General features: G+C 37.0%; 2 protein-coding genes across 2 annotated transcripts; both read right to left on the reverse strand.

The window, feature by feature from the left end:
* Window positions 1-182: 182 nt before the first annotated feature.
* On the reverse strand, window positions 183-22,137 carry LOC132784229 (F-box/LRR-repeat protein 7). Its single transcript, XM_060789691.1, has 5 exons — window positions 21,628-22,137; window positions 4,163-5,029; window positions 1,858-2,691; window positions 934-1,113; window positions 183-872 (listed from the first exon to the last, which is right to left on the reverse strand). The coding sequence occupies exons 2-5, from the start codon at window positions 4,968-4,970 to the stop codon at window positions 337-339; spliced, it is 2,358 nt and encodes a 785-aa protein (XP_060645674.1). The 5' UTR covers window positions 4,971-5,029; window positions 21,628-22,137; the 3' UTR covers window positions 183-336.
* On the reverse strand, window positions 11,376-11,858 carry LOC132787318 (kappaPI-actitoxin-Avd3a). The gene is made up of 2 exons (XM_060794278.1): window positions 11,637-11,858; window positions 11,376-11,570 (listed from the first exon to the last, which is right to left on the reverse strand). Exons 1-2 carry the CDS (start codon window positions 11,704-11,706, stop codon window positions 11,401-11,403), a joined length of 240 nt encoding a protein of 79 aa, XP_060650261.1. The 5' UTR covers window positions 11,707-11,858; the 3' UTR covers window positions 11,376-11,400.
* Window positions 22,138-22,493: the final 356 nt, after the last annotated feature.

Consider the following 22,493-nt stretch of genomic DNA (forward strand, 5'->3'; position numbering starts at 1 on the left):
CATGGCAGCTGTAAATATTCAATATAGGTGTATAAATAATTTTTATTCTGACGGGTTATAAGAAATAATTTATTAAGCAAGAATTAGTCTAGAAGGCTGCGCTACTTAGGTGCTATAAAATGCTCTATAGTCTATGCTAATCCTGCTTAGCAAATTTATATGCGAAGTATATACAAACTGCTTAAGTAAGTATGTACACAAATAACAGCTAATACTAAAACGAACACGAAAACTAAAATTGTTTATTGTTTAGAACATCATTGCTCATATGGCCTGCCTCTTTGCTTTAATCGACCGATCAATCCTCTGGATGCTGGAACACGCGCAGTTGCCTACTCAACAGAAGCCCGGATTTGTGTGCTCGATGATGCAGCGCTTGCAGTATTTTTTTACCGCTCTATAGCCTTCAATGGATATCTGGCAGTCCTGTATGTTTAGCTGCTGGAGACCACGACAATAGTATGCTATGCACTGCACGCCACGATCCGTAATCATATCACAATTGCGTAGGCTAAGCTTCTTAAGGTTGGGACAGCTTTCGGCCAGTGCCCGAAGTCCTGCGTCGCTCACATCGCACTTGCCAATGTCCAAGGCGCGCAGACGAGGACAGGAGCGTGCCAGGACTGTGATGGAATCATCACTGACGGCCTCGCAACCGCGAGCATTCAGATAACGCAGCTTGTAGCAGCGTCGTGCAATCACCTTGAGACCCGCATCAGAAACTCGCTCGCATTTGGCAACGGAGAGATAGCGCAAAGCGGCGCCCAATTTCGCCAGTTCGTAGAGGCCAAAGTCAGTTATGTTGACGCAATCGGAGACGCTTAGCTCCTTGAGCGACACACAAAAGCTGGGCACGAACTTCAGACCCGCATCTGCAAATATAGAAATGATTAATTTCTTAAGTTCACCAAGTCGTGGCAATCTCAAAGTTACCTGTAATTTGTATGCAGCGTCGCAGATACAAATACACCAGCTGTGGACAGTTCTTGACGACAATCTTGAGGCCCATGTCATCGATGGCCATGCAATCGGTCAGATCGAGATATTGCAGCAGCAAACGACGCGGTGGCTCCATATGTGGATTTGGACTAATGCTGCTCACTTGACTGCAGCCTGAGGGTGACAAAAGAAGATTAGAAGATTAATTATTGATTGTCAATTTGATTTACTTCATACAATATTTTCAATTAATTGACTGAAGTGCAAGAGGAAAAATTAACAATACTTCTTGTACTGAATTTTGAAAACAATTAATATGTATTTTAAGAAACCCCTTCTGAATTTACATTTAAATTTCTTTAGCTCTTAGCGTTCGATCTGGCCGATGATGGTTTTGTAAATCAGTAAGTCAACGAATAAGAATTTGAAGAAACCTCTTAAAAGCTTACAATTCAATTTCTTAAGCCAATTTGTACAAAATGATCTCCTTGTTTTTACTATTTGATTTGCCTGTTGTTTGTTTTTTTTTAGCTAATGAATAGTAATTTTCTTCTAATTTTTCAAATGAAATATCTTAAGCTATCTTTTGGAAAAATGTCGATCTTCCAGCTTATACCGTTTGATATGTATGTTGACAGTTTTGTTAGTCAATCAACGAATCGGAAGTTTAAGGAAACTCCTTCTGATTTTAAAATTAAATTTTTTTTAAAACTTGTGAAAAAAGTTGAGCTTTACTTTTTGATAGATACCTTATCACTTTGTTAGTCAGTCAATAATTTTATAAATAAGTTTCTTAAACTATCCTGTGTAAAAATTGCAGCCTCCTAGCTCCTACCATTTGATTTGTGCGTTGATAGTTTTCTTAGTCAATCAGTCAAGATAATAAATATACTTTTAAATTGATGGCAATTTGCTTACCGGTTACGTCCAGATGCTGCAGATTGCTGCACTTGGTCAGCGCCTCGACCAGAGCCTGATTAGAGACACCCACACAAGTCTGCAGCTGAAGATGCGTCAGCTCGGGACAGCGACGCGTGAGCAATTGCAGCCCCTTGTCGGAGATGCGACAACCATCGGCGAGCATAACGCGTTCCACTTCCGGGCAGGCGCCATTGCAGCTCTGGCCGCACAGCTGCCTGAATATCATCTTCAACGTCTTGTCGCCATTCAAATGTTCGCCTCGCAACGTGATGCACTTCCAAAGCACGGGTCGCCAAGCGAGCTGCTCAAATCTGCGACAGACTCGCGCCACGTTGCACAACTCGCAGCTGTCCAGCCAGCTGAAGATGCGCACGACCGCCTCGTCGGGCAGCCGCTCAAAGTAGGGACCACAGCGAAAAGGACCCTTGCGGTTCCAAGGTGGCGGACCAATTGCCGTGGCACCCACTGTGACATTGCTGGTCAATCCACGACGCGGCGTTGTTGCCGGCGTGCTGCTGGCAATGACGCCACCGCCAACAACGCTGCTGCTGTTGCTGTTCTTGCTGTTACTGTTGCCGCCTACCACCAGTCCACTTGTGCTGCTCGGATGATGGCCAGTTGGCGATGGCGACACTAGAGTGGCGTAGCCCTGGTCGAGGCTGGGCGAAAAGCGACCCATGTTGCACAGGCCGTCGGAGAGGCTTTGCACTTTGGTGTGGTGGTGATCCAGCTGGAAGGCATTGGCGGGCGAGTTGGTGCTGCGATTCAGTAGATAGCGATCCGAGCCACTCGTCTCACTGGGACTTGAATTGCGGGGATGATGCAAGCGCTCTGCAAGAGTAAATTAAGGTAAAAATGTTATATAGAAATGATAAGACTCTTAAATAGTAACACGAATTCATTATCAACATTTTTCTGCTTCGAAATATTTACTAAATATATATGCAGATCAAATTAATGAAATTCAAACTTTGTTGGTATTTGCTGATTTTTTGCTGATCACAAAAAAGAAAAGAATTTAAAGTCAACTCTTAGGTAAAGATCACAAAATGTTACGAGTATCATTTTATATCCCTCATATGCAATCTCTGGTTTGCGTTATATTTTTACATAGCCATTCAGAAGACATCAAAGATTTTATTGTAATACCATTGTAATTACAGCAGATATTGACTAAAATAGTAGTTAAAGTTTGTTCATTTAAGTTCGAGTCAATAAAAAGACATTTGGCTTTCAAGTAATTTTGATTCTTCAAGTAACGATGATTATTTATGCTTTCATTGCTATAAAAAATTCGAAGAATACTAGAAATATCAAAGCAAATTTCAACACATCGTCATAAAAATCATCATCATGGCAACACTATCACCATGTGCGTAAATGTTTTTCATGAGAAAATTCTTAACTGTTGTTTTAGACCGTTTGCAACAATGTGTGGCAATGTGGCATATGTTGTCTTAATGCAACAGATGTTGCATAACTTTGAAGTGACCTTCAGTTGTTGTTACTGTCGAATGCACTGTTACTGTATTGTCATGAAGGGAAAAAATGTCAAGCTTTCTTTCTTTTCTTTCTTTCTTTCATGTATTGAATATTAATTCCATTTTAGATATCGGCTAATTTTTAAATCCTATGTGCATCTTAATTTTTAAATTTGATGTGTTATTCTTTTTATATATTTATATATATTTCTGATCATATTTCAATGAATAAATGAATAACTAAGAAAACAATGCATTCATATTCTCAGTTTTAAGAGTTGTATTGGATAAATTTTTGAAGTGATAAGTATCCCAACATTGTTTTCTATTACACATTGTAAAATTCTTTTTATTTCTTTTATAACTTTTTATGTATTATTTCCTTTTTTAGTTAAATGCAAAAATTAAATATTAAAATTTTTTATTTGAAATATTTAAAATTAATAAGAAATTTTAGTGTTTTCAAATATTTGGATACATGATATCATCAAAAATTATGAAACACTCAACATTGAATACACATTTTTCATATTTATAAAATATTTTCAGTTTGAAGTTTTCGCATTAGTTGCTATTATAATTCAATTGAGCTGTCGACATTAAAAAATACTTTTTTAAATAATAATAATTTAAATTTCGTTGCTAATATAATATGAAAAATACTTTTTTAAATAATAATAATTTAAATTTCGTTGCTAATATAATATGATGTCGGTGCTATTCAAACTAATTCCAAATTTTGTGATTATTCAAATATTCTATTTGGAATTTTAGATATTTCATAACTTGCTTGCCTTACAACAAATGATTTAAACACTCACCTGGAAGTCGCTCGTTCCCGCTCCCACTGCTGTAGTCCTCCAGGTAGTATCTCTCATTCTGATACTGACTCGCCTCGGCGCCAAGAGGCAGAGCACGCAGCGCATTGCCCAGGTAGAGTGACTCCATCTTCTTGTCGAGCAGATACTGAGCACTGTTGCCATTGCCCAGCACAGTGGGCACGCTGCAGCGTCCGCTCTGGGCTTGAGCTCTTCGTCGTCCATTGGCAGCGCCTCCAGCATTGTTGTCGCTGGAGTCTTCGGTGTCGGCGCTGTTGCCGTGCAGCCAGTCCAGCGTGAGGAAGTTGCGCGGCTGTGGCACTGGCACCGTTGTCCTCGTCGCAGGAGCAGGCAGCGTCTGCAATTCGGGAGACTTCTTCGACTGGGCGTGGCGACCGACGGAGGCTGTGGAGTGTGCCCCATAGCTGGACGGTTCGTGCCGCGTGTGTCGCCCGCGTAGCTCGAATGTGGCAGCCTTCTGCTGCACCATGTGCAACACAGCTGCCGTAGTCGCTGCCGCTGCTGCTGCGGCTGTTGAAGGCGTCTGCTGATCGCTGTGTGGCGTTGAACTGCGAGAGTCGAGGGGATACAGCTCCCCGCTGGCAACGGTGTCGTTCACATTGAGGCTAAGATTGGGCGACTTTCGGGACATTTTGTACGCCTGGGGATCGAGGGGGCTGGAGCTCAATGGATGCGGATGATGATAATGCGCTGCCGCCAGCTGATCCCGCACAGCGTTGCTGTTGCGTCCCAGCGATGCCAGCGGACACTCCAGCTCTGAGGCTCGTCTGGTGCTCGTCTTGTGTGACATATTGCTTTCGATATTCTCTATTCTATTCTATGTTTCTAAGTTGCGACCTTCGCTGAAGTCTGGAATTGAAAGAGCAACACAATAATTAATTACTTTACGAGCTGAAATGAGCATGTACATTTAATTGATTAAACTCTCGAGTATCGTCGAATAAATTAATTCTTACGAAATGCTGAATTGCCATAATTTATCTTATTTGCTTAGATTGTTTAAAAGTTGTTTTCTTGTCTTTATTTTTATTTATTGTGTCATTTAGTCGCATTAAAATATAATAAAACGAGTATTTTTTAAGACGCTTTTATGAATGAAATGAAGATTAAATATGTACGCAATTAATATTTACCAAGTCAAAAATTGTTTTCTATTTGCCATCAATTATCTTATTTGCTTAGATTCTTCGCTTGTATTTGATTTAAAAGTTGTTTGACCCGGCTTAACTTTTATTTATTTTATCATTTAGTTCATTTTATTATTAAGACATTTTTAAGAGTGAATTGCCATAATTTATCAAAAGTCATTTCATTTAAGAGCTATTTTCATGCTTTTATTTTTATTTAATTCTTATAAAACTCAGTTGTAAAAAAATACAACCAATCGAATCAATTTTTTTAATTGTTTAGATGATTTGCTTGTATATATTTTCATGAAGTCGAGAAATATTTTTATTTTCCGTAATTTGTATCTTATTTGTTTATAAGTCATTTCATTTAGCAGTTATTGTCTTGTTTTTATTATTATTTATATTTATTTAGTTGAAGTAAAAGACAACAGAACATGAGAGCAATTAATATTTAAAAGGTCGTAAATTGTTTTTATTTGCCAAAATTTAACTAATTTGCTTCAATTGTTTTCCATTATTCTATTGCCTATAATGCAGTTTATTCATGTGTACTACAGGTTATTAATTTAAGGCAAGAGTACAATTTTTATACCCGTAAGGGTACCAAGTATAACCTTCGAATTATTTTGTAGTTTTTGGTATAATTATTCAGTATTTTAAAGAATAATACCGCAATATTTAGATTTTATAAATATATGAAGTGCGTATCTCGACTCTTTCTTACAAGTTGATATTTCATTATTATTTTGATTATTTATTTATATTTTATTTTAGGTTTATTTTGCTCGTTTTTTATATACTTGTATATGTACCATATATATGAATGTCATTAATGTTTATCAAGTAGTCAATTGTTTTTAGTTTAGTATACGTTTGGTTTGCAGTATGTGTGTTGCCTTATATGATTATTTGACTTATGCTGAAGCATTCACATATTCTTAAGACAAGAGGAAAAACTGCAATTCACATAGAAGTTGCCTCAATGGATGAGCAATCACACAAAGGAATTTGGGTCACTGATGGTCGACCCGAGCAAAAAGCAATAAAAGTAATAAAATAAATGGAAATTTCTATAAATTGTCTCTAGCCTGAGCTGAGCCTAGCTGCCTGCCATTAAGCCTCGATGGCCATGGGATTGGACTATGCAATGCTGTCAGAGTGTGGGCAGCATCGAAGTAGGTTTTGCGACGATGACGACGACGACGACGACTCCAGTTGCCAATTTTAATGCGTTAAAAGTGTGCACATAGCAGACATATAAATGAATAAAAATACTATATGCAATATGCGATATGTGTGTGCATTTATTGCTGGGCCACACCTCTCGGATTGAAGTGCATTTGACCTTTGGGGGAATTCATAACTAAATTCTGGCCAATTTGGCGCAGAAATTTCCCATAAAGCCCACGCCAAAAAGATGTTGTCAGTCTGATTAGCCATTGAAATGCGGCGCCAGTTGAAACAAAACGCAAAAAAAATAGAAACGACTGAATGTGTGCATAAATTTAACTATTATTTTTTAACAATTTACCAAGTGAGTAATAAGCAGAACGCCCACGTGTCTACCAATTATTTTTGTGTTGATATTTATTTTGTTGTTTGTTAAATTTGTATCTTTTCTTCAGTTTCTCGGTTCATTTGGATTGTATAGACACACGTATGCTGTCATATTTCCATTGCCATCAATGATCATTGAGGCTCTAGCCAAGACTTCGACTTCGACTCCATCTCCATTCATTGGCCAAAGCTGATTTTCTATTTGGCTTTTTATACCCGCTACTTATAGGATAGAAGGGTATTATAACTTCGTGCCCGTAGGAAATGTATGTGACAGGCAGACGGAGTCACGAGAGAAGATATAGCCATTTCCGTCTGCCTGTCTGTCCGTCCGTCCGTCTATCTTTCTGTTTGTCGGTATGAACATCTAGATCTCAAAGATACTAAGAGATAGAGATATAATTTTGTTTTTCCACAGCACTTGTTGTATTTGTAAGCAGATCAAGAGTTTACGATTTTTGGTATATTTTGGATTTAGTGCTATCAATATACCGAATGGAACATTCGGTATATTTTTAGTATTTTTCAGTAGTATATCTTAAAATTATTACCGCACTGCTTTACTTTTATTCAAATCGGGTAGCGGGTATCTCACAGTCGAGCACACTCGACTCTCTTACTTGTTGTTGTTGTGTTTTGGCAAGAAACCTGTTTGGAGTGGAGCTTGGAAACTCTAATCATAAGCCAAAGACAGGCGTGGGCTGTTCTAATGTTAGTCCGCCGTGGCCATCTGTAGCTGGGCCAGAAAGAGTCGATTGTTGTAGCCAGCAGCAGAGGCAGCAGCAGCAGCAGCAGCAGCAGCTTAGATTGTTGCTGTTGGTGTAACCTAAGACCTGAAATTATGTTGAAAGTAACCCAATTCGGCAAATAGAACAAGGGAAGAAGAAGAAGAGGCATGCGCCTCGCTTTAGTCGCGCTCATCACTAATATTTGTTTTGAGGCGGCTTTGCATAACTTAGGCCACACATAGCATAAAACACAATAACATACGCGATACGACTAAACGACATATGTATTTATCTAAATAGAAAACAATAAATTTATTTCAATGTTGGCCAAGTCTCTTCTTCAGCTCAGCATTTGTTTGGCATTTTGGGTTGGGCCCGTCACGGTGCCCACACCTACAGACCTACCAAGAGATATAATACTATATGAAAAGGGGAGAGGGAGAGAGAGTGGGAGAGAGAAAGGGGGGAACTGTGATGGGTCTTTCATTGCGACTACCTAGGCGAGATTTGGGCACACTTTGGAGCGCGTAAATCAAATGCTGCTTACAAGTGCCTTGACTTCGAATTCGAAACTGTATCTGAGTGTGAATTCGAGTGTGAGTGTGTTAGTGTGTGTGTGTGGCTTTATTTTTATTGTAATCAAATTTGAAATTAATTTTTTTTCTAGCTATGCCATAAATAAACATAATAACAATAATAACACTAGGCCAGGCATTTGAAAGGCAACAACAACAACAACAACAACAACAACGACAAGCAGAATGATCAACCGAGACAACAAGTCCAAAAAAAATATGTCTTGTCATTTGGCTTATGGCAGCTGATTAATCTTAGCATCTCCGAAACGGACGCCGCCTGTCGCGCCTCAAATGGAATGTCGCTCAACTGGTTCGGATCAAAAAAATACAAAATAAAAAAGAAAAGGAAAAGGCCCAGAGGCCCACAGTTTGGAGTCGAATTGAGTCGAGTTGAGTTGAGTCCATTGAAGAGGCAGCAAGAGAAGAGAGATCTTTTTTGGTATTTGCTTGCCATAATTAACAATACTTAGACAATAAATAATTAATAACAAATTCAGCTGCGTGTCCACCAAAAGTGTCAAATGGCTCATTGGGCAACACAGCAGGCAATTTGCATAAATTTACATCGCTTATTTGTTTCTCCACTTACAAGAAAACAAAACCAAAAAATATTGATAAATACACTCACACTCAAACTCATACAATTCAGCATTTGTCTGCTAATTTTCCATGTTTATCTCGCACTTTAATCAAAAACTACTCTCTCAATAGTTAATTGTTTAATCTTTTTGAGGTGAAGCCAAGTGAAAATCCCAAGCAATTATTTTTGTAATTAAAATCATATTTAATTTGCTTTGCAGCTGATCTTATCGCCAATAACTTGACTATTGGGGTCACTTTTCAATGCCTTCGCACATTCGCTTTCGATGTGATATTTGTAGTGAAACTCTGTGGAGTATCTTTTTAATCATTACCACTTACCATTTCATGGTAATTTCAAATCAATTAGGCAGTGATACACTTTTGAATGGCTGAAATGGATTATCCGAAAGTTTGTTATTTTAATTATTTGGTCAAGGTTTCTCGTTTGAATTTGAATATTAATGTAAATCATCAACAAGGAATGAGTCGATCTCTTCATCGAGTTATGTCAATGGCCATTCAATTAAACTGCATATTTTTGTATTACATTTTTTTTCAGGCAAAGCCAAAAGGCCAACACTTGAGTGGAGTTGACTTGAGTTGGCCATTGAAAACTGGTCCTTGTCTACTGCAACTTCGAGTATTGCCAAGCGGTTCATATGCCAAGCCTCTCTCAGCGGGCCGAACAAGCATTGAGCATATAAAATATGACAACAACAAGTACTAATTATTTAATATGCTTAATGAGCAAATGTCACCACGGTGGTGGCCACAGTGCAGCCACCAGAGTGATTCACATTCATGCTGATGCCATTGCACAGTGGTTTAGTTCTTGATAATAACTTTCGATGTGTATAATATGTTCTTGAATTAGAAGTATTACGATATGCTCGTAAATGTGAATGAATGGGAGTATGACTTTTAGCAATAAATAAAATTTGTACGCGAGTTTCTAATAAGAACAAATCTTGTCTATTAACTTAGAGAATGTGTTTGTCAAAGGGGAAAACATTGTTGATATTTCCAATAAATTTTTTTTTTTAAATAAGCCTTTATTGATCATATTCCAATAAAAACTATATAATACTAAACAAAAATATTTAAAATATATATATTTTCAAGCAATTTAAATTTTTTTTAAATTTTATATCTTTTATTATTGTTTAATGGTTGCTTAATATATAACAAGTAAGAAAGCTTCAGAGAGATATCCGTTCACGATTTTGAATAAAGCCAAAGCCTGGCGGCTTTGTTAGCCAATGCAACTAAGACTCGTAGTAAGCGGGCGTTTTCCCCATACAAAAGTATTTCTTTAAAAATTTGTACAATTTTTATCTGATCGCAATCAAATTTTCAAGAATCATAAAAACTGTCGTTTGAAAGTATAAAAATCGAGTCTCAAAATTATTCTTGTTATTCACTTTTTTTATTTGTAAAAAACAACTATAGTTTAAAGCCGTATTGTCCGTATTGTCAATTAGCAGTAAATACAACATGGTGTCATATATTTTTGCATGAATACAATGTATTTTGAGAGCAGATTACATACAACTTGCACCACTGTGCGCGGTGTTCAACTAATAACTGCTGTGCTTGTTGCTGGTTGTTTGTGTGGCGTTCGTTGTCTGCACATGGTTGAAATCTAACGCTAACACAGAAATTACTTGGCGCCATAAAACTACAACAACACAGCCGCAGCAACAGCAACAGAAACCGCAACATACTCGGTACATATGTACGTACTGTGTGTATGAGCGTGGAGCCGGAGCCGAAGCCGGACAGCGTGCACCTTTTGGCCTCTATGGCATGGCACGCTGAGCGCCTGGCCCCAGTCTGGCCCGACAATCAACTACATGCATATATGTATGTATATATGCGAGTAAGTGAGTGTACGTGTGAACATATTAGTGTGTGTAGCTACCGTGTTGCAATTTGCGCTCCGTGGGTTGGCTTTTTGCATAGTGTCAATTTTGATTTAGCAAAATGTTGCAGTTGCCGCTTCGCTGCGCTGCTCTTTGCTTTGCTTTGCGGCGGGCTGCTGCGTGTAGTGTATAGTATGGTAGGTACATCGTGCTGTCAGCGCCCCGCCCGATATTTCCCCAGTCAAAAATATTTCGACTCCCCAGCACACAGATACTCAACACACACTTAGCACACTCTCGCACACTCACAGTCAGCTGCAGTGGACAGAAAGTGGGTGGCGCTGACAAGTTTTTTATTTGCAAGCAAAATGCAAGAAATATTTCTTGCAACCCAGCAAAAAGTGGGTGCAGCTGCTGCTGAGCTGCTTCATCGAAGTGATATTTTTTGTATCTGTATGTTTTATTCATATTAAGTATAAATCCATTTGCATTGACATGCAATGCTATTTGCTTAAAAAACATATCTTCAGGCAAAGCCATTAATTCGGTCATCGTTTGGGAGAATAAGTTTGTTTTTTTTTAAGAGCTTCATTCATATCTTGCATAGCGGCAAAGTTTTGCAGTATTTTGAGAGCAACGAATTGACATTAAATTTTCCTTATTTGCATCAACTGAAACTAAAGTTTGTTTTTGTGAAGCTTTGTTTTTCGAAATAAAGCCCAATTATTATAAGTTTAAAAACATTATTTATGTATTGTATTTTCCATTCAAGAACTTATCGATTCAACCACAAGTCTTTCTGCAATCACGCAGTGTCTTGAAATTATTATCATTTCCGTGACATCCACCGTAATCGAACTCTTCGCATGATTTTGTCTTTCTATCGTAATACCAACGAACTAATCTTGCTCTGCAAGGACCCACATCTTTAGGAAGCGAGCAAACGTCATCCACTAGATAAAATTTGTTTAGTCTTTGATTTTAGTATTAATTAAGATTACATTTTTATTTGCACTTACAAGATTTGCTCTGACTCATGTTGATGAGCACTAAAGCGATCAACAATACACTTGCAAACTTCAACAACATGTTTCTGCTCCTACAACTGTAGTAAAAATAACGACTTACATAGCTGCTTAAATACACTTTCGATACTTTTTTTAATATAGGTCGTCTTTTGAGAAATTAATAATAAAATTGTCATTGAAATTCACGCTTTGTTTTAATACACACGTGAATGACCCAATATAAGTAAATATTATTGTCATTTTTTTACATACATATATTCAGAACAATGCATTAGTCAAAGTGATTTTTTGGGAGTTCTTTTAATTATGATAACATCTGTTTTAGAATGTTAAAAACTCCATTCGTCATGCTTATTATTTGCTTAATTGCTTCAAAATAAATACATTGTGAATGTCTCAATGGGTATATTTCGATTAAAAGTAAACACATATTAATGTTTTAAACTTTTATTTATGTTTGAAGTTAAACGAGTTGTATATGATTATACTTCTTTGCTTCTGTATTGATTTATTTATTTATTTATATCTAGTCCATACCAAATTTTTTTTTGGGAATACCAAATTTATAAAAAGAATTTAGTAATAATTTAAGAAATTTTCAATATCCTTTAAATTATATGTTAAGAGTCTTTACTCATCACTTCAGGTACACTTTTTTTGACAGTCTTTAGATGTACCTAACCTATTTCCATTGCCTCTGCAACTACGATACACAAAAGGAAAAATTTAATTATTATAAGTTTTTACAAGTGGCATTTGCCACTAGTAACTTTCTGATGCTTGGAAAGCCAACATTAATAATTCGATTGTTATCTTAAGAACATGTCGCTTAAATAAACTGGATTAAGACTCTAGCTTACATTCAGTATATGTAATCTACATATGTACGAGTATATATTTGTTTAATTTTAAGTACTTGACTAAATATTATGAACTGTCGCAATTCAAAAATAAAGTTGACTCAAAATACTTGTGAACAACAAAATTATATGTTCTATCATCATTCAGCATATGTTTTGATGAATATTTGTAGTTTTGTTGTTATTTTAACAATTAAGTTAAAATTGGGGATTCCCCTCGAAGAACTTTTATTGTACTAACCATATTTGCTTTTGTTACACAATTATTTAATTCATTTATTTTTAACAACGTTAATTGTTTTTAAAGTATCAATACACATTTCAACTTTAGGGACATCTATTTTGACACTCTTCTAGTGTTCTGAACCTGTTTGCATTGCCTTTGCCACCACCGAATATGAAAGGTTCGCACTCTCCTGCTGTGGAGTTATAAAACCAACTTGGAAAGTATCCTCTGCCACGCCCCACGTCTAAGGGCAGCTGGCAAATGTCAACTATGAAAATGAAAATTATGATGCGCACATCTCTTCTTTATTTCTACAAGTGACTCTTACCATAAGCTGCGTTCTGGTGCACAAACAGCACAGCTACGATTAATAATCCGATAGTTGTCTTCATTAACATGTTGACTGAACTGAACTAAGCTTAAAATTTACTTGCAGATTAATTTATAGGCTCGAGAACTTATACACTTGGTAAAATATTATAAAAATAATTCCGAGTGACGCATTTAACAAACAAAGCTGGCGCAATAAAAGTAAACAAAATTGTTTCTTTACTGAATGACAACTTGTTAACAAATACATTTCAAGTTTTGTTGGATGTTAATGGTTTTGTTGACATTTAATAATTGAGACAAATATTAGATTTCTTACGTAAAACTTTATATCAAAGATTATTATTATTATATGGCCATGACAACCCTTTTATCGGATCTCGGCCTGAAGCGCAATGTGCCTCTACGCGTCTCTGTCCTGAGCGCGCCTTCGCCAGTTGGTAACACCAAGTGTGGACAGGGTTTCCATCACCTGGTCTTGCCAATGCGTTCGGGGTCGTCCGCTCCTTCGTGTCCCAACAATCACCGCATCAAACACCTTACGAGCCGGAGCGTCTTCATCCATACGGGCAATGTGGCCCAGCCAGCGAAGTCTTTGAGATTTCACTCGACTGGCTACGTTAACATCACCGTACAGCTCATACAGCTCGTGGTTGTATCTGATGCGATAAACATCGTCCACGCAGATTGGACCAAAGATTTTGCGAAGAATTTTTCTCTCGAACACTCCAAGAGCAGCTGCATGTGACTGCGTCACTGCTCAGCACTCCGCATCATATAGGAGTACTGGAAGAATGAGCGTCTTGTAGAGTGTGGTTTTTGTGCGTCGAGAGAGAGCTCTACTATTGAACTGCCTAGTGAGCCCAAAGTAACACCTGTTGGCAAGTGTTATTCTCCGCTTAACTGACTGACATCATTTGTGGTTGTTATAGCAGTGCCTAAGTAGATAAACTCCTTGACGGACCCAAAGCTATAGTTCTCTGCAGTCAGCTGAGAATCAAGACGCCGCGATTCTCTGCTAGAGCACACCATAAACTTTGTTTTCTCCCTATATCAAACGTTATAACCGTAAAATTCCTGAAGTTAAAATGCAATTTCTTTTTATACCCGCTACCCATAGGGTAAAAGGATATTATAACTTTGTTCCGGCAGGAAATGTATGTAACAGGTAGAAGGAGGCATCTCCGACCCTATAATGTATATATATTCTTGATCAGCATCAATAGCCGAAACGGTTCTAGCCATGTCCGTCTGTCTGTCTGTGTGTCTGTCCGTATAAAACACTGGATCTCAGAGACTATAAGAGATAGAGCTCTAATTATGTTTGCACGCAGATCAAGTTTGTTTCAAATTTTTGCCACGCCCACTTTCGCCCCGCGAGTTCTGAAAATTTGATTGCGATCAGATAAAAATTGTCGAAGTTATTAAAGAAATAATTTTGTATGGGCAAAAACGCCTACTTAATAGGGGTCTTAGTTGCTTTGGCTGACAATCTGGTATATTGTGCCGTCTATGGTATATTTTGAATGTGGTACTATATCGATATAACAAATATACCGTTCGGTATATTTTTACAGTTTTTGTAGTATTTATGGTATATGTTGAGAATAATACTGCAAAATATATTGCTTTTATTCAAAATGGATAGCGGGTATCTCTTACTTGTTTTTTCGTACAACCTTGACACACCCAATACATGGAATTATCTCTGGTTTTAAGGATTCCGATTATTTGAAAAACAAATACATAAAAGAAATATTGAAATAGCTTATTTAGAAAAATTCTATTCCGTGTAGTAACGCAGTATGAAACTTTTGTGTTTTGCTTGTTAGCCAATTATTATGATTAAAAAACAATAATTCATCCTCATTTTCCTACACTCTCACACTGACTTTTTCCCAAAGTATTAGTAATTATTTAAAACATTATTTTCTTCCAATTTTATTTATATTTCATTAAAGTGTTATTAAACATTTTAACATTAGGGACATGTATTTTGACAGATTTCAAGTGTTTCGAATCTATTTTGATTGCCTTGGCAACCGCCATATATAAAAGGCTTACATGTTCCTTCTGTGGAATCATAATACCAACTCGGATTGTATCCTCTGCAGGGCCCTGGATCTACGGGCAGCGTGCAAATGTCAACTATGAAAGTGTAAAGTATTATGAGCACATCTCTTCTTTATTTCTTTAAATGACTGTTACCACAAGCAGCGTTCTGGTGCACAAACAGCACAGCCACGATTAATAATCCAATTGTTATCTTCATTAACATGTCGAGTGAACTGGACTAAGTCTATAATTTACTTGCAGAATAATTTATAGGCTTGAGAATTGATGCACTTGGTAAAATATTATAAAAATAATTCCAAGTGTCGCATTTAACAAATAAAGCTGTCGCAATAAAAGCAAACAAAATTGTTTCTTTACTGAAAAACAACTTGTTAACAAAATATAATTCAAGTTTTGTTGGATGGTAATGATTTTGTTGACATTTAATAAATAACTTAACAATTAGATTTTTTACGAAATATTTTAAATCTACGATTCATATTCATGCAAACTAAACTGCATTAAAAGAAATAAATTCTAAATTACAATATTTAAATGTTAAATTTTATGACTATAAAGTAAAAGTTCGAACTAATATTTGCATTAAGTGGAAATGCAATTCCCTTTTTTGAACATTTAGTCGAACAAATCCAACATATACACTTAAAATATCAAGCTTCAAGTATGAATATAAACAAAAAAAAAGTGCCCAAGTGTAAATAAAATTAAATAAATACAGCTGTTTTATATGAAATATTCCATGCTTCCCTATATAGTAAATGCAAATATTAAAATACTAAATATGAATGTCATAATGGAATTGTACTTTTCCAATATTTACTTTACTTTATTACACATACTTGATTCTTCTTCAACATTCGCAGAAGTTGTAAAGCTTTTCTTTTAATAAAAATAAAAATTCGTTCTATGAATGTGGGTTTTAGGTATGCTAAAAATATTCCACAGCTAAATATCTTAACTGTATATTTTGTGATTGGTTGAACTCTGCTGAAATTTTGGGTTCTCAAGAGACTCGTTGTAAATGAGAATAAAAGAATTGAAAGTTGTCGAAACGTTGACATACTTAATAGGTAGAAAGAGTGCAAAAATCAGCTCGAATTCAGCTAATGAAATATGCATAGGAATAGGTATAGGTATAGGAATAGTTTTTGAACATGTCTATTTCGATTGATATATTGTCAGCTATTAGCCTATGAATGGCTCATTATAACGCTGCTTGGGCAGTTCAAAAGGAATGTAGAAAGTGTATATTTACGCAAAACATCTTTGAAAGTGTCTCAGAGATTAGTAAAGTATCTGTTATAGATACAATTATTGCCTATAATAAAGTCATTTGAGATATATATTAAAATTCATACGAAAACATGTTCTAAATGTTCTATGAAATTTATTCTAAATTTTACGATAAAGTAAATGCTTAGCATGAAGTTGATGCTTCATTTAGCATAGATTATCAATTAGTTACCTTGGCTAAGACTGTGCAATGCACGCTGATCATTATAATTGAAATTCCAGCAATTAGCTATGCCCTAGATCTGACCACCAATTGTGAACATTTCTTTAATGATTCTTGTACGATTTGATCATTATCTTGACTTAAATTTCACTCTGTGCCGACAAATTCATTAAAAAAATGCGCAAAAATTTTAGCCAAACTAATTAAACCGAAGCTTGTATAAGGAACCATGAAGACGAGGCATGAAGCATGAGGCGAATGCCCTTTGCCTTTGCCTTTGGAAGAGCCTCTCTTATGGTTCCCCGTTCTATAACCGCGACCAATGGATGAAAATTACCTGTCATTAATCAATGGAAAATAGTTAAGGTTCTCTCGCACTCTCTTTCTGTCGCTCTTTCGTATTGATTGTTGCTGAGTGCCGAGTGCCGGGGAAATAATTCAAATTCCAATGCAAAGCCAAAGGCAAAGCAGACGAACCAGTTCGTTGCTTAAGTCTTTTGTTTTATGACCCACATTTTGAATGCGGCGACAAGCGAAACAGTCAACTGTGCATAAACGCCACTTAACCTAAAATGTAATGTCCAACAAAACAAAATAAATCACAACAAGCCCAAAGACGCAAAAAATTTAAAAGAAAAAACAAAAGCAACAAGAAGCCAACTTACCGCAAATTACATGCTGTGCGACAGCCACAACAACAACAAGAGCAACAACAATTGGAGACGTGAATGATGGCGCATCTAATCTAAGACAGCGCATTAATCCAGGCCAAACTTAATCCAATAAAAATGTCGACTAAATGCAAACGCGACAAATGCTTGACGAACGACAGCGCTAATTTATTTAAAAGATTTACCTGACTTTTGTCCAACATGCGATGCGAGTTTAGACGACGACGAAGACTGTGGACGAGTCTCTTTCTCAAGTGCTTGGCAGCTAAATTTTAATTAAGACAAAATATTTGAAATTCTAACTATGACGACAACAACAGCAACAACAACAACAGCAACAGCAACAACAGCAACAATAATAAAAACGAGCTGCAGCAACAAGTCAACAATTTGCCGAGCGCAATTTTTCAAATTACATTTCATTAAAGCGGGACAGAGAGAAAGATGCCTGCCAGCCTTCAGCCTGGCGGATTTCTTGCTCGCTTGGCTGATGAGCAAGTGAAGAGAAAACAGAGATAAAACGAATGTAAAGCACCGTTTTCTCTGATTTCAGCTACACACACACACACACACAAGCACTCACTCGCACACACTCTCACACACGTATCCAATGAGAGGCAGCAACGACAACAACAGGTTATCTGTATCTTTGTATCTGTGGGCTGCTGCTGCTGCTGCTTTGGCTGCTCACAGCTCGCTGTTGGCTGCTGGCTGGCATTGCCCGCATGCCACAAACGCCCGCATAGGGTGACGTTTGTGAGGCTGCTTTCTGGCTTTAGAACGCAACTCTTTCTTCTAATATGCCACACATAAATTGTTTAACAAATGAAATTTTTAAGTTCACTCCAAACTTGCCCTGCATAGGCTAACAACAACAACAACAACGAGAACGCGAACGCAAACAAGAATAAGAACAAGACCAAGAACAACAACCACAACGGACAACGGAGCAACTGCAAGAGCAATAGCAACAACAACTATGTCAGCCACTTGGCAACATTACCAACTAGCAGCGACAACATTCCAGCTACCTTCGGCTTCCCCGCTCCGTTCCCCTCTCTCTGTCCGGGAGTCATCAGGCCCGTAACTAGCTGCAGCTACAAGTTGCCGTTTCTAATACAAAACTGTCGCTTGTGGCCGTGAGAGCTGCAAAACTGCTGCACTCCAACTCTCTGTGTATCTATGTGTGTGTTCGTGTTTGTATCTGTATTTTGCGCATTTGTATCTTTGGCTGTGTTTATGCCTGTATTGGAGACTCGGACTATGGCTCCGTCTCAGTCGCAGTCGCAGTCGCTGTCGCTGTCGCAGCCTCGGACTCAGTCTTCGTCTCCTACCAACAACAAAACTAAATAAATAATAATAAAAAATCCATCGCATTGCATTTTAGTATTGCTTATTGCGCCGTTTGCAAGCGCTATGAAATCATATATAAGTATAAAAACCCATACAACAAAAATTGTAGACAAGAAAGAAAAATGCTCAGAAGGCACACAACGAAGCTTCACATACCCTCAATGCTCTTCAATGGCTATATTATTAAATGAAAGTATCAAACAATAACGTTGCTGTTTACTCTTTTATAATAACAGATTAAATATTTATAATAACAGAGCAATGAGTGATATTATTGTTAGTTTTTAAACTTTTGAGAAAGAAATCAATTTGTTATTTTTTCGATATTGTTTGAAAAAGTTTTTGTGTTCAAAGAAGATGTAATAACTTTCTTTCAATCCAATAAGTTTAAATTCCAAATAAATATAATGCTTTTAAGAATAATCTTCTGAGTAATAATAACACTACTTGTATACAATATTTGTAAATCAAATATTTGGGCAACATTTTTGTACCTTTACGAAAAATTAAGCTATTGATTTCAAAGTTCCCGAATAAGTTTGAACATTCAGCATTCAAAAAATTGCACTAACTAACTTTAACGGCAATAGGTTTCAATTTGAATTGAAATACAAATATTTGAATTCATTCAAGCTTTCAATATTAATTATAACAATACCTGATGAAATATTTATAATGCCAAAGTATTATGAAATATTTTTATAGAACATTGATTTGTTGATTTCGAATTAGATTATAAAATTTGTTGTTAATTGCGATAAGCTTAAATATGAAATAAAATAAAAATATAATAATAGCAGTACAAAATATTTAGAATACAAGAAAACTGGATGATATTCTTGTAGTTTACATTAAACATAATGTATTTTTAAAATTTCTGTATTAAAATAATATTAATAAGATTAATTTTGAATAAAACAAACATGTGATATAAATTCCTTCATTAACGCTTTTATAAATAAACTCATTTATTTTAAAGTGCAAATTCAATATTAATTCGTTGCTTGCATTGTCATAAATTAGCGTTGTTAACAAAAATCAATAAAGCTCATTATCTTTTCAATTTATCAGCGTGTTGAATTAATTGAATATTAAGCTGCGATCACGACATTTTTGTGTTATTTCTAGTTTAGCAAATTATATTGCATTTAATTAATAAATAATTGTTGGCTCAAGATATCTGATATATCTGCGTTCGCTTAGAGTATTTACAATTTTGTTGAAAATCTTTAGAAATCGACGCGCGGCTTTTCCAACTCTGTGACTGTGGCGGCGTCGTTGACGGTGTCGTCGCGTCGGCTTGAAAGCTTTTTGGCTTTGATTGCCAATGCGCTGAGGCTGCGGGCCATGGCTGACTGGACTGGAATTGACTGCAATGAGTTGGCCTGGCCGGCTGCTGCTTTAGCTCTGGCTGCTGCGGCTGCTGATGGCTTGTCATTGCATTGCGCATATGTTGACATTTTTTATTTCTTACTTTTTTTCTTTATAAAAATACTTTAAATTGTTTGTAAATGCATTAAATGGCTGCGCCAGGCGGGCAGCAAAACTTTGGCCTATGATATTTTTGTGTGAGTCGATCAAGTTTGTCGCTTAAGTCTTTTGTTTTACCACGGACATTTGGAAAGCGGCCAACAAAATTGGCCAACAAGCAGGCAATGGACGTCAGGCAACAGGGTCTTGTCAGTTTGTTGTTGTTCGAGTTGGATTTCCAGTTGTTGTTGACGTTATGTTGCGATGCGGAGGAGGGGGAAGGAAAAGTGCTTTGTTCAAATGTCATAATACTATGTCCAAATCTACGACAGATATCAAATTAACAATTTATAAACATTTAACCTTTTTAAGCCAAAACAAACTCTGAAAAACGTTGCCACATGTTTCCCGCGTTTGCTGTTCGCTAAAAAGCAACCAGCGGATACCCCCAAGGCGCTTAAATAATGAATTATATATGCGCGAGTTGTGTATGCATGTGACAGTCTATACTTATCGATAGAATTGAAAGCATTGAAAACAAGATGAAGCGATAGAGAGAGAGAGATCTGTGATGGTCAACGGCATTTCCTAGGAATCATATAAAACTGAAAGTCACTGTCCCGATTAGCATGCATAATTTATGTGTGAGTGTGAGTGTGTGTTGCTATGGTCACATTGCAAAATGTGTGTTATAAAATGAAATGATATGGTAATGAGCATATCCGTTGCATGGCTCAAATGGCGCATAATGAGCAGCTAAGCAGCGTTCTCGTTTGCTGCTCGCCTGCGTTAATGTTTATAACTTTTTCGCCAGATATGAAAGGAAAAACGACAATGCAGCAGGCAGCAGGCAGCGCATACAGAATGCAGCAGAGTTACTTACATACATAAATATAATGGGCGTCTATGCAGATCAACCAGTTGCAGCCACAACAACAGCAGCAGCAGCAACCACAACTGAGGCTGCTGCTGTCTGAATTCCTTTACGTATAATTTGCTTGCAAAATTGCCAGGCAACCAGAGAGGGTGTATCAGTGTGTGTGTGTGTGAGTGTATGTGTGTGTGCGTGAGTATCCAAGTATCTGTGAGAGCACGAACGAGTTATGGGCAAAATGGTGCACATATAGAAACCACAACAACAACAACAACAGCAGCAACAACAATAAATATTTCTTCTTCGAAGGTGTGATTTTAATGTGACAACTTTGCAACTGGTTTGGAACTGTGTGTGTGTGTGTTTATGTGTGTGAGTGCAACTGCTGTGGGGGAAAATGCGTAATAATTTACCCAGCTAAAGACAGTGTCTAGGATATCCGTATGCTACAATTATTCCTTTTTCAGTTTTACGAGCGTGCACAAAAACAACAAAGAAATCAACGAAGGAATTTGCATTCGCTGAAGCCACACAAAAACAAGGCACAGCGAATGAGCAGAGACAGAGCGAGAGATAGAGAGAGAAAGAGAGCGAGTAACAGAGAGAGCGAGCGAGAGAGGGGAAAACAAGAATTCGAATTGCAATTTAATAAATAGCAGTTGCTACCTTTTTCATACACGTCACGCGTTTAGTTTTCATTTATGCATCGCAGTTTTCCATTTGATATTTGGCAGTTTTTGCAGCTTCATTGAATTCCGTTTGCATATGTTGTATGTGTTTTAAATTTCCGTTTTTGTTATTTCATTTTGACACAACTTTTCTCTACTTTATTTTCATTGCAAGTCGCGTACGTATTTGTGTGTGTGTGCGCGTCTGTGTGTGTGTGTGTGTGCATTCACACATGCATACACACATTCACATATGTATGAGTGCGCTGATCTTTCACTATGGCTCTTTTACTTTGCTTTATGTTATCTTTTTTTTCTTTTCTTATTTTGCTGCCTTTGCTTTGCACAGAGCGCACTAGCACCACAGCACCATCAATACACTGACACTCGTGGTATATTCACTCTCGCACACACGCGCAGTCTCAGGCAGGCACGCAACGTAATGCCTCGCCTGGAGGTTCAATTTCATCCGCTACGACACTGGACGAATTACAGCGCACGGCAACAGGTAAATGGCAACTGACTGAATCGTTCGCTCAGTCACAGCCACAGCCACAGCGTACAGTTCCTCTTTCAGCTACGCTTTACACTCGACACATGTGTGTTGGTGTTGGTGAGTAATACGCTGCTCTTTGTGTATACTTACCACTGCAGAGAAGTGATTCTCTTCATCTCTTGAGACTCTTTTCCATTGCACAGCGTTGCCACCACACAAACAAAAGACTTAGGCAACGAACTAGCGCCTAAAAGTATAGCTCACAAACTTGTAAAAAGGCTGGAATTTGTTTTGAAATTATTTTTCATACTTTTTATTTTAAGAGATGAAAGACAAATTTCATTTAAAATTAGCTTTTAAAACTTTAA

Source organism: Drosophila nasuta, chromosome 2R (assembly GCF_023558535.2).
Source record: "Drosophila nasuta strain 15112-1781.00 chromosome 2R, ASM2355853v1, whole genome shotgun sequence".
Classification (NCBI taxonomy): domain Eukaryota; kingdom Metazoa; phylum Arthropoda; class Insecta; order Diptera; family Drosophilidae; genus Drosophila; species Drosophila nasuta.

What these genes read in the sequence shown, in the direction of transcription:
- LOC132784229 (XM_060789691.1), bottom strand. Translation starts at nt 4,970, where the DNA reads ATGTCACACAAGACGAGCACCAGACGAGCCTCAGAGCTGGAGTGTCCG. An exon ending in CGGGAACGAGCGACTTCCAG is followed by an intron (nt 2,692 to 4,162) that starts GTGAGTGTTTAA and finishes TTACTCTTGCAG; the next exon opens with AGCGCTTGCATCATCCCCGC. An exon ending in GCAGCATCTGGACGTAACCG is followed by an intron (nt 1,114 to 1,857) that starts GTAAGCAAATTG and finishes TGTCACCCTCAG; the next exon opens with GCTGCAGTCAAGTGAGCAGC.
- LOC132787318 (XM_060794278.1), bottom strand. Translation starts at nt 11,706, where the DNA reads ATGTTGTTGAAGTTTGCAAGTGTATTGTTGATCGCTTTAGTGCTCATC. An exon ending in CATGAGTCAGAGCAAATCTT is followed by an intron (nt 11,571 to 11,636) that starts GTAAGTGCAAAT and finishes AATTTTATCTAG; the next exon opens with TGGATGACGTTTGCTCGCTT.